Genomic DNA, 12,988 nt, shown 5'->3' with positions numbered 1-12,988 from the left:
TGAACGAGATTATACAAATCAAAATCTGAGTAACAGGAGTTGTTACATATTGATTGTTTACGGTGCGTGCAACAGAATGACCTATCAGGTCATCCAGAGCAACACTCTGCATCTTTTAGATGTTTTCTGATCCAACACACTTCATACAAACAAACAGATCACCATCAGCTTGTCATCAAGGTCTGCGAGGGTCTGCTCATGACCCATTCAGTTGAATCAAGTGTGTCGGAGGAGGGAAAAATCTCTTCTATGACGGTAGAGACCCTTGAGGACCAGGACTTGAGGACATTGACACAAACAAGTCACATTTCATTATAATGGTCCTTAGGTTTTTCATCTTTTGAAGCTCTTTACAAAAGAAAGACCTTATGCAGATATACTCAATGCAAATGTTTTATTACTGCAGCAGTAGAGCCTTCTCCTGTAAGAAAGTGACATTAATGTGTAATTAATGTTTAATTATCAGTCCCTTACATCTTTATGGAGGAAGTTTTGCTCATTCATCTTAATGATTTCTGTGCAACTGTCATAAAATGCCCCTGCAGCATTTCAAGGTGTTTATATGACGTATTTGTTGTATATCAGTAGAATTCAATAATACAGTTTCTTGTTAACTTAAAGGGGACCTATTATGGCATTTAATCCCTATTTTAAACAGGCCTTGAATGTCTTAAAAACAAGCTTTTGATTGTTTTTGCTAAATAAATTAGAAATTCAGCCTCTGAGCCATGTCTTTATCATCCCAGTCTCTAACCTCATTATCTATGCGGGATTCTGAGTGGGCGGAGCTATGATTGAACTATGTGAACTGCCTGCGATGCGAGCGAGCATCAGCGACAAAATCAATTCCATTGCTTTATTTTCTATTGGACTGTCCTAACTGGCCGCAGCGCAGCGCTCCGTTTTTAGCTGAAAATTTGTCGGACGACCTGCTTCTATTTTCTTCCTGCCGCTTGCGTTGAAAGCCGGTTGAAAGCACTGTAGGAAACAGTCATGGATGATTAACGGCTGATCCAGTTAGTTGAAATGAGAAGTTATCTCTATGATTCCTCCTCATTTCACTACAAAAACCTCAATTAAGTGGCAGCTGCTGGAGGGAGATGGACAGAGAGCGTCCGATGTCACGCAGTGCGATGCGATAGTCGACTGCTCACATGCAGTTACACGGTTTTATAGTTGTGGGCGTGGTTTGCATTTTGGTAACGTAACCAAAATCAGCAGAGTCTGAACGGCTCGTAGATCCACATCACACTGGACGGCTCATCCGGGCGGCTGTACAGACACTGCAGAATTTAGTTGCTTTCCTCCTTCTCTGAGTTGGCAGGCTGAGGGGAGACCACTTTATATATGTTAAAGCAAGAAAAAACCTGTTTTTCATAATAGGTCCCCTTTAATTTACTGAAGTTTCAGAGTTTTTGAGTCCCTGAAACAGACTTCACATGAGCTGTATAAGCGTCTGAAAAAAACAAGTGTTTTTTTACAGACCTCATGATGTTGGATGCATCCTCGGCGTCTGGGTCAGCACAGTATTTGTTGGCTAAGATCAGGCAGGCGTCAGCTGATTCGATCTAAATTATATCAAAAGGAAACGCATCATTAAAAAAACATTATCTCATGGTAAATTACATATTAAAGTTTCCGTCTAAGCTACAGCGGAAGAAGCATCAGTGATTACCTTGACTCTGGCCAGGTCATGTGGGTTTAGGACAGAGCCTTGGTAAAACTCTACCTGGGTGAAGTGGCGCTTGAACAAGGCTTCCAGCTCAAGATTAGGGGAAATACTGAGACAAACAAGAAGAAATCTGAAACATCTAGTTTGATTTCTCTTTTATTTTCCTTTCTTTTTTTTTCAAATCCCAGGCACAAGTAATAAAACAAGGTTTCATACTTACTTATGGAGAAAAACAATTTCTACATTGACATCATCCCTGTCCTTGTGTAGGAAGTCTTTTAGGAAGTTGGACACGCTCTCAAGTGTTATATGACCACAGACCACGATGTGCCTGAAAAATGAGGTGCAGAACGGAAATGAAACTAAAACGCAGAGAGAAACGGTCAAGAAAACACACACACACAAACAGACAAAACTGTAGTTTCATCTCCGTCTTTCTCCTGGAATCAAAAGGTTCATTTGAGATGAAAGGGTATGTAATGGAGATTGGAGTTATTTATTTGCAATCTGTGTGGAAGTAATAACAACTATGTAAGAGGAGTGATGTTGGACGTTGGGATGAGCGAGGAAGGTCGTGCTCTGTGGATTTCAGTATCAGATTATAAAGGATCAGTTTACTCAGATGGAGATTATAAAATCAGCACAAAGTCTTCTTCAAAATCCCACGTGTCGCAAACCCTTTACATAACGAACCCCGTTTAGATTTAGTCCCGCCTTTATTACATGTTTATTTTAACCTACTCAAAATGTCATTTCTGAAGTTTGCGTGTGCAAACATGACATTTAAAGGACTGCTATTAAATTAAATCCACTTTTTCTGATTATTTATAAGGAAAAACAGATGAGCAATGATGGCAGGAATGAAGCACTTCAAGAATGCAATTCAACTCGTTCCAAGTTAATCCGACTGATTCAAAGCCAATAAAATAATAATAATAATTCCCTAGCTAAGGAAACCAACAGACTGCACCAAGACTTTTCTTGGCACAGCTTTGCTTTAGATCATGTACCCATAACACTGACATTCATAATTTGTTTTGCATGAGGCGGATAGCCTGAAATGAAATGCAAGTGAAAGCATGTTTGCAAAACTGGACCCATGCTGGACTTGTATTTGGTATTTGCTAACATATTTTTCTTTCTTGTCCTTTTCTAAGACTGATCACGTAACAGACATGTTGAATAAAGCTAAAAGAGACCACATTATGTGGAGCTCTATGCTCAGGTAAGTTCATTTCATCCTGGCTCTAGTTCAGGGTCTTGCTTTTGCCTTGTAGGAGGAGGCTGCAATTTGAAAATAAATGCATAAAGTGACTGCGCGTTTATAAATGTTATGTTTGGCAACGAGAGTGTGATTCGGTTATTTGACTTGTTTATCTTAAGAAGTCATCAAATATAGTTTCTTGTAGATTCTTTTAATTTTTGCCAGAAATAACTCAATAAAAACTTAATTTGGAGTTAGAAAGAAAAAAGTAAGGCTTTCGCATTAGTAGTTGTTATATTGAAGAAGGCATGCTTACAAAGGACCGACAGAATCTTGTGAAAGCATGTCCTTGCAAAGCGAAGACCAGAACCACAGCACAGTGAGTGCCTGATATCGCCTGACCTCTCCAAGAACTGTGCAATGCAGTTATGAAAAACCTGTGTGTTGTTGTTTATTTAATAAAAATAAGCCAAAATGCAGAGGCAGTGTGTAGAAAAATAAGTCTGACCCATGACTGACTGGTAGAACCTAAGGGTCCACATGTGGCTTGTTCAACGGATGTAAAAACTGCAGTTCATCAACTGACCCTGGGGCTTAGTTGAGGCTCCAAAAGCAAGTTGAAGCCCATTTAAAATGTTCAACTTTACAGCACAAGTTAACATATTTAGAGCCTAATTTAAAAAATGTATACCGTATTTTCCACATTATAAGGTGCACTTCCAATCCTTAAATGTTCTGTTAAATGTCCTTAAAATACGGTGCGCCTTATTTGTGAATTCTTGTCGTGCATACTGACCTCGAATCAATTTTATGTGGTAAACTGCGCTCAAAAATCTGTCAAAATGTTTTAATGCGACTTCTGTAAGCAACAAAGCCGCTCCGCTTGATTGACTGTCAGACCATTCAGGGGACACATTAAAGTCGGTTGTATACGGGTTGCAATGACAGACAGTGTTAGATAACTAATTATGTAGTCCTTGCAAGCAACCACCATCCAACATCTAGTCAATGTTACCTTACTATAATTAGACGTCAAACCAACGTTAGTTTTTTGGCGCAAACCCAATTTCAAATCTGTATCATAATCCAATTATAATCAAATGTTGGATTACAACATTGTTCCAGCCTCACACTAACTTCAGGTGTCTGCTGTTGCTGGGAACGATGAACCAATCAGAGAACAGGACGTAGTACTACACTTACCTCGTCCACTTTTTATTGGTGGATTTGTGGAAGACGAATGATTTAAAATGTGAGTGTATTTTTCTGTATTAGTTACAACTGAACGATATTTTGAGCTACAGTATTGTGAATGAGTTGAATAAAGTTCGACTTACTGACTGTTTTGTTTCGCATTGTATATGTTTTGTCTTGCACCTTATAATGCGGTGCCAAATGGTCAGCAAAATATGATAGCTACAGTATATTTAACAGCAATGTGAGGCCAGAAATTGTGGGCAAGGGTGGTCTAGATTGGCTTTGCTGGGAAGTGTAAATAACAATGGGAAAGCATCTGCTCCGGCGTTGTGTGAAAGCAGTTATTGACACGACACCCACGTACCACAGCTGCATGGCAGCACAGCCCAATTCAACACTCCTCCATCACTGCGCTTTTTGGCCACACATCTCCACCTTCTACCGTTTATACAGCGCCCATTGCTTCAGATATTTTGTAGTTTGTTCAGAAGAATCTAAAATCTAAGCTGTGCTTCCATGTTCTTTCCTGGGACAGGCTGTCTCCTGCAACACATCCTAATTGTCCAGTCTTTGTCTATTTGTACTGTCGTGATGTTAAAATGTCTGAGATGTAGCTCTTGGGTTGTTTTTTTTTAATAATTGATCTGAATATTGCACAGTCTGACTTTGGGGTAAACCTACTGGGATGTCCACCCCTGGGAAGATTGGCAGCTTCCTGATAAACCTTCCCTTCCCTTTAAGCACAGCAAAAATTGATCTGTAAGATCATTTCAATTCAATTCATTCATTCATTATCTTACCCGCTTTATCCCTTGCGGGGTCACGGGGGTCTGCTGGAGCCTATCCCAGCTTATTTTAGGTGAGAGGCAGGGGTTACACCCTGGACAGGTCACCAGTCCATCACAGGGCCACATATAGACACACAAACCATGCTCACAATCACACTCACACTCACACCTAAGGACAATTTATAATCACCAATTAACCTAATATGCATGTTTTTGGACTGTGGGAGGAAGCCGGAGTACCCGGAGAAAACCCACGCAAGCACGGGGAGAACATGCAAACTCCACACAGAAAGGCCCCTGCCGGGCCTGGGAGTCGAACCGGGGACCTTCTTGCTGTGAGGCAACAGTGCTAACCACTAAGCCACCGTGCTGCCCCAATTCAATTCCATTCAATTTTATTTATATAGCGTCTAATACAACAAAAGTTGTCTCTAGGATCTTTCCAGAGACCCAGAACATAAACCCCCGAGCAATTATTACATAAACAATTGCAGGTAAAAACTGCCCTAGTGGGAGAAAAGCCTTAAGCCAAACAGTGGCAGAAAAACTCCCCTTTAGGAGGGAAGAAACCTTGAGCCGGAGCTGGATCATAAGGGGGGACCCTCCTGCCGGAGGCCAGACTGGGGGGTCGGGGACGTCAGCAAGCACAGCAGACATCCGCGCAGGCAGGTGGAAGCAGCATTGCTGATGTTTTTTCTCCTTTGCAATGTGTAAATTCACACCTGAATGTGGCAGATGAGTATACTGCCAAAATGTACTTTTATTAATCAAGTGCATTTGATTAATAGTCTCTGGCTAACGCGTCCTCTCGATTTCTAAGCAAGCAGTAGGGAGTACATTGTTGTTCTCTGTTTCTGCATTTGGACTTTGTTCTTTGTTTAGACAAATCCATACATGGTGTAATAGGTTGTGTTGTTGTATTAATATTATTTTAAGACCTTATGAGGCATGGGTGATGACTTTTTTTTTAAATTCTTTCGTTTTGATTATATCAGACATAAAAGCTTAGAATCAGTAAAGAACTGTACAGTATATACATTAATGTATACTACTAAACTAAAAAACTTACTAAAATGTGGGGCAAGGCATCATGCTTAAAACAAATACAACTACTATCAAGACTCAATCACTTGTAGGTAAGGGGGCAAATACAAAAGCTCTTCTTTCTTTTTTTTTTTTTAAATATGAAAGAATTCCCTTAGTTAAAGATTTGATTTAGTCCTGATGGTGTAGGTCAGACTGAAGATTAAGGCCAAGAGTATTCAAAAGCAAAGTGAGGAAAATAAAAAAGCAGAGCAGGCCAGGAAAAGTTTTTCAAGCTGAGAAAGACTGAACATTTAAAAACACGCATGAAGCAAGCGATGGTACACAGACCAAATGTTTGGTTTTATTTTCAGCAGTGGAAAATGCAGGTTAGTTTGAGTTTGCAACATTGTCACCGTTTCCTCTATGTGAAAAAATAAATAAATATTAATTCTTACTCTGTACTCCTAATATCCCCCCTATGTGATTAATGTTTATTTGTTTAGGATGAATTAGTAATTTTCCTCATCTTATAGTCTAATCGGTGGTGTAAAAATCAAACAGTTTTCAAACGAAATTATCAATTTTACATCGATTAAATTGAATCAGCTGAATTTTATACATATTTTCTTTTTTGCCTGGTACAAAAACTGGAGCTTCGCTAAGCATAATGGGAAGATGGATGAACAAACCAAAACAATCAGCATGAATGATTCACAAACACAAGTTTGGCACATATGTACAATGACGATAAGCAGCCCAATTACTCGTGACGCAACACAAAACATGTTGGATTTTCTCCTGTTGTAACGAAATAAACTGTGACACGCCGGTGAATGTGAATGGTGTTGACTCTTCTGCCAACCTTCTCCTCAAAACCAACTTTTTAAAATGTTGATTTACCTTTAAATCTGTGTAAACCATTTAGTTTTATCCTTGTGTCCCCTATCGTATTGTTTTTGCATAAGACTACATAGAAAAATACGTAGGGAAATACATTATTTATTTTTTAACCAGTTAGCACAATTTTCTGAAGCGTTCATGAAATGATCAAAAAATAAGAATAAATATAAAATATAAAGGGGCTTGAGTGGACTGGCGCTGTTTAACCTTTTCATAATCAGATAAAAGAGACAATTTTCAATTGTACCCGGTGGATGATCACAGTTTATAAATCAGTGAGAAAATCCTACATGTGGCACATTTAAGCAGGACAATACTTCATCTGTAATACAATGCATGATAATACTGAGAAGATCTCTTTCTTTTTAAAGACATTTACAATTTTTGAGACATAAAAGTTAAGTTTTCTTGAAACAATGGAAAAAAACAGCCAGATATTAAAGTTCATTCAAACTCTTCTAGTCTAAATTGTACTTTTTTTCCAGCTGTTTTAAGAAAATAAAACTTTTAGAACTCAAAAGTTGACTAAATGCACTTGTTAAGATGGAGATTTCTTTTCAGTGTAAAATCAAGATTCAGTTCATGACAGGCAGCAATGACAGCTTGTACATGTATAAAAGCAGCAGCAAAACAATCAACACATGAATCATGGCCAGGTTCTTCAGTCGTCGTGTGACTTCAGCGCTAATTGAGATCATTACATCTCAAATCACAGTTTCATGATATCTTTAAGCATAAATCGGAAAATCTCCTCTTTATGAGAGGGACACTCAAGTCACACAAAACCACACCATTACAAGTCTGCTATTTCTTTGAATTTTTGGATCAATTTGTTTGACTTACTTTCTGCCTCTGGTCGAGTTATAACTCCCTCCATATTTCTTCCGATTAAGGATGAGAGCAGCAATTTCTGGCACGTAGCGAGCAAACATGGCCTACATGCATGGAAAAGAAAAAGAAAAAGGCATGCAGAGAAGGTTCTACTGCGGCGGAGGCAGTAGAGCCTCCTTGAATACTTACTTTCTCCCATTAACCGCACTATAGGAACCACCATATTTCTTGCGGTTTCCTATTAACTCTATGATTTCAGGGACGTAGCTTGCAAACATGGCCTAAGGAGAAGATAGGAGACAGAAGAGGAGACTAAAAAAATGTCAAGAAAAGAAGAGCTTTAAGCTTTAAGAAATCTTTTAAGTCTTAAAGTTGAAAACTACTGTTTGCGCAGAAGTATTAGTATTTTTTTAACAGCAAAAGAAGCATTATTTTTATTCAAATTAGCAGAAGGAAATTGTGTGAATGTAACCTGGAAATGACGTTCCATTTTAAATATTGTGGGAAAAGTATGAGAATTAAAAAGGAAATTAAAAGGCCAATATTTACAGTATTGGAAGAACAAAGGAGAAAAATGACGGCTGATGAGCGGTATGTCGATCTGCGGCAGAAAAGTCAAAATTATAATAATCAAGAAGAAACCTTAGGTGCCATGTTTTGTCCAACAAACACACATGTTGGGTTGATCTGAACAGCACAGCAAAATGGATGGAAAACTTTAGGACCACACTGCATCCGAAATGTCCATCTGTCATTTGACGCCATAAGAAAAGAGTGTGGAAGAGACTAAAACATTTATGTTTTCATTAACCATTTAATAACGTCTTAATTTTATTTAAAATCATGTGAATCTGAAAATGTAATTTGGGGAATTTTTGTGTTGGATTGGTGTTTGCATAAAAAGAAGGAATGTTTATTCATGTTTTTAGGGAATTTAAATAAGTAGTTAGCAGTTTAGCTAAGCAGTTTATTTTTCATCAACTGTCTCCAGGTTAATCTATTATTGTAATAACTGTATTCCAGTCTGTGTGAATAGTACTTTGCACATTTTTGTAACCCTTAATTTAAACTACTTGATGCTTAAAAAAACTGAAACATATTTCTAAGGGCTTGACTGATCCTTCAGATTTAAAATGTTTGTATTTTGCACCATTTCACACATAATGTCCACTAATTCAGTCTGATTTATATAAACTATCTGGATGTTTTTACAGTCTCCATTGATATCAATAAGAGGCCTTTATGATTGAACAATGCTTGTTTGGACAGAGTGACTTCACTTTAGCTGTACACGTGAGAGACTCAATTTTCATGTCTTGTTTCATTTAAAGTATTAGGATGTCTTTTTCTCTTATTATCAAAAGACTGTTTCTTTACCAGCACTGTAACTATTACGTAACTATTACGCTTTCTCCATTCTGATAATACTTAATCCAGTGTTGTGCCCGCCCATATGCCCATCTGAACTCTGAATTTATAAATGATTATGTATTCATGATTGGGTGAACATTTTCAGAACAGTAAAGGCCGAAAGCTATAGTCAGTTTTATGAACCCTGCTGCCAACGTCTGGTCATCTCGGCCCGGCCCGAGATAGCAAGTTTATGACCCCAAGAGGGGGGGTCAAAACAGATCAAAGCAGGACAGGAAAGTTTCTGCCAGGGAAACAGACTCCCTGGGGATTTACGACACCCCCTGGGGGGGAGCCGGATGCAGCGGAGCCCCAAAACCAGACCTCAAAATGGTACTGCTTCTTTGAACCCCCCCCTTTTCCGCTTTAATGTGCCTCATAAAATGGCGACTGTGCCATGAACTACAATTCCAGCATGCCTTTCGGGATGGGGCGGCGCCTGAGAGCGACGCGCACCCAATCCCGAGTGAGGCACCGATGACGTCACCGCAGCGCGCGTAGGATCAAAACCCCTGCCGCTGCTCCTTTTCTCTCTCTTCTCAACTTCATCTCATCGGCGCTGGATCTTTGGCTCCACCAAAAGATCCCACCTCTCTCTCCCCCCGGGCTGGGGGGAGGCAGGAGGCCCGCACCGGACCGGGCCCTGCGGGGTCCGGCCGTTGAAGCCGCGGTCCCCCGGGAGGCTCCGATTTCTCACTAAACTCTGTTCCTCTTTAAGTTCACAGATCCAAGCTTCCGACGCCCACGCGCTCCCGGCAACCAGATCGGGACACAGCTGCGACTTAGACTGAACCCCCCTCCCCGCTCCGAGCCCCTGTCTGCCAACCGGCGCAGGGATCGGGGACGGACGGCCGGCGTCTCGCCCGGCGTGAGCTCTCCAGGGGCCCGGACGGCCGCGCGTCGGCGACTGGCGCAGAGAGGGAAGCACGGCGGAGAGACCGGTCCCCCCGCCGCGCCTAGGAATGCGTGTGAGCCTCCGTTTTGGTCTGGAACCACGGCCCGGCACGAGGCGGCCCCGCCGCTGTCTAATCCGTTTCAGGGGAAGGGACGGGACGCGATAGCCTGACTGCGAAACCCCAGCAGGACCGCGAACCCAGTCGACAAACCCGCAGGCACCCGATCCCGGATCCCAGAGGAGACGTGAGCCCGCGTAGCAGTGATCAGTAGGATTTAAGAGTGTTCAGAACTGTGTGTGAGATTGTGAGACCTGGGTTATCAGTAACTTAAGAGTGTTACAGAGCTAAATCTGTGTTCAGAGCGGAGATTACATCATCATTGCCATCATTATAAGGACTGTTTTCATTAATTTGTAGTCACTACTTTCTGCTAGTCATTCATGTTTTAAAGCGCTGTTTTCTGCAGTTGATCACGGTTTAACACCGGGATCACCATCCGTTCTAATTGCACGTGGCCAAGAGGGCGTGTCCATCTTTAAAAGACCACAGGAGCCACGTTTGAACTGTAGATGTTCTGTATCTTCGTTATTATTGCTTGATTTCTTTTTTTTTGTTTTCATTCCATGCATTTAACTTTCATGTCCTATTTTTCTAGTGATGTTTTTCTAGTTAATTAATTGTTTTATGATACTTAAGCCATTTCTGCCATCAGGTTTATTTGGGTGTTGCGTTTATCATCTTTTGACACCCGTATGTAAATAAATTCTGATTGATTTCTTTATGAGTGGTTGTGTTATTTCATGCAAGATTTGGTCACAAATTGATTTGTTTAAGCAGAGCCTAGTGTTCGGATATCACGCCTTCACTGTTATTCTGTAAGATTTGCTGTTCTGCAGGATAATTCAAATCATAATGAGACTGATTTTCTGCTGTTAGTTATCGAATCCCACCGGAAGTAAGGCCCGGCGGTGGTGCCCCGAGGATTTTATTTATCAGATTGATAATACGATTTGATAAATAGTCAACTTTATTAATTATTAATAATTATTAATAATATTCATTTATAGCCTTGGATAACTAATCAGCCAAGCTACCCGAGACGCACAACACCAGTGAACTTACTGTTTCAGCTAGTTGGTCGGTTATAAATCCCAGAATGGATATTTTGTGCCAGGTGGTTAATACAACTGGGAATATGTGTGCAGAGTGACATATAGTGATACTGTTACATCCATAATGCTGAGCTTCAGTAAATCAGCCCCACTGTGTTTGTTGGAAAGAGGGAGGGGAAGCAGGAAGGTGGAGTCACCTGAAACCGTAGGAAGTTTTAAAATTACTGTAGTAACGAAACAAAAAATGTCATAAAAGAAAATTACTGTCACAAAGAAAAACATCAACAGTCCTCCCGAACAAATACTGCAATATTGTCAACATCTCATACAGCATATGACACGCAGCCTACGGTGATGATGTGGTGAGCCACAAAATCGGCGAGCTCAGCAGGTGAAACCCAACGTTTGCCAGCAGCTGCCGTGGCGACAGCCGCTTGCAAGGAGGGTTTCAGAAGTGGGACAAGTAACAAAGGGGTTTGTACCAAACCACCAAGGATGAAGAAGACCATGAACAGGCGGCCCAGGGTGGTTTTGGCGTAAACGTCTCCATAGCCGACAGTAGACATGGTAACCATGAGGAGATAGACGCATTCCCAGTAGGACAGCGCCTGGGAATTCTGAAAGTCCTCCCATGGATCCCCTGAGTTTTCCACCTGGAAGTAAGGTAGGGAAGAAAAAGATACAAATATAAGTTACAAATCACTTTCATGACTGTTATAAGGTTGAAGTAATGTTTTATTACTGAGGAAGATGTGGCAATTCCTGCCTATGATCATGTACAGTTTTTGATGCTGTCAAAGTGTTACATGAACGCAGATCTTTATTTTATTTCATGTAGCCTCAATTATTGAAATATTGGGATACATACAACCTCATACCTCAACATACAAAACAATATCAAAACAAGCTGCAGTCTCCCAAACATTCAACACAATTAAAGCCACTCTTTGTAGCTACACCATTTCTGGCCACGTGGGGGCGTAAAGAGCCACTCTGTTGCCGGAGGAACCACTTGCAGCACGGTGCTAAAAATGACTTTATTTATCTCAGATCACCTAATATGTATACAGCTTAATGTAAACTAATAATAAAATAAAACCAACAGACCAGAACAGAGCGTAAAGCGCTGCCACTGACTTACCAAGTGAATGAAGCCTGCTGCAGTCAGCCATGTGCTTATGAAGATGGAGCACAGGTTCACCAGCTTAATCGAGTTGCTGTTTTAAGAAGGAGCACAAAGGAAAGATAAAAGCACCAGATGAAACATCAGCTGGTGGAGGAATAAATATCTCATCTAGAAGGAATCCAGTTCAATTCAGTCAAATTTATCTGACAAATGATATTTGTTAATTCATACTTGATGGCATGCAGAGGGATTCAACGTTGATTCAATGTGACAAAATATAGTTCATCCCGAGCTGTTTTACACGTAAAAATAACAGGAAACAGCAAAATGCTTAAATGCATGGGTTTTGACTAACATACTCAGTCCACGAATGCATAAATAAATATATAAAATATGGGGCTTTAACTAATGCATTATTTTTCCTATAGCAGTATAAAGTCCTGGCATGACCTCTGACAACTGTGTGTTACTGTTGTCTGTGAAGTACTGAAGAGATTATTCTAAAGCATTGTGTTATGCTACAGTATAAGCTCTTCCTGACATGACATCTGTGCAAAAAGCTCTACTTCTAAGCAGCAAGGCAAAAGCAGAAATCTGCTTCACTCAAGACAGCATGATGTACTGTAGCATGACACATCAGCTGTTCACGGCGGCGTGTTGCTGACAGCCGTACAGAGAAATATACTTTAGACTTGACGTTAGTGTTTCCCAAATTCCAACACGAGCTCAAGCTTATTTTGTCCTTAGGTGATACGCTGCAAAGTTCTCTTTTTCTGCTACAAAATAAAACAGTATCCGTGCCTATAGCTATATGAGAGTTTTTCAA

General features: G+C 40.4%; 1 protein-coding gene across 12 annotated transcripts in view; it reads right to left on the bottom strand.

Annotated features, from left to right (window-relative positions):
* LOC133419317 (calcium-activated potassium channel subunit alpha-1a-like) overlaps nt 1–12,988 on the bottom strand; it is a 118,627-nt gene that overhangs the window by 34,127 nt on the left and 71,512 nt on the right. For 8 of the 12 annotated variants that reach the window (XM_061708413.1, XM_061708410.1, XM_061708415.1 and 5 more), the window contains exons 7-12: nt 12,178–12,253; nt 11,519–11,689; nt 7,808–7,899; nt 1,893–2,003; nt 1,676–1,781; nt 1,486–1,568 (exon numbers count right to left, since the gene is read on the bottom strand). In XM_061708413.1, the coding sequence (XP_061564397.1) occupies nt 1,486–1,568; nt 1,676–1,781; nt 1,893–2,003; nt 7,808–7,899; nt 11,519–11,689; nt 12,178–12,253 (639 nt within the window). Of the gene's footprint in view, nt 1–1,485; nt 1,569–1,675; nt 1,782–1,892; nt 2,004–7,630; nt 7,723–7,807; nt 7,900–11,518; nt 11,690–12,177; nt 12,254–12,988 lie in introns of all 12 variants that reach the window. The other 4 variants (XM_061708411.1, XM_061708416.1, XM_061708420.1 and 1 more) reach the window with 1 other exon arrangement.

Source organism: Cololabis saira, chromosome 19 (genome assembly GCF_033807715.1).
Source record: "Cololabis saira isolate AMF1-May2022 chromosome 19, fColSai1.1, whole genome shotgun sequence".
In the NCBI taxonomy this organism is placed as follows: domain Eukaryota; kingdom Metazoa; phylum Chordata; class Actinopteri; order Beloniformes; family Belonidae; genus Cololabis; species Cololabis saira.
This window is presented reverse-complemented; position numbering and strand designations above follow the sequence as displayed.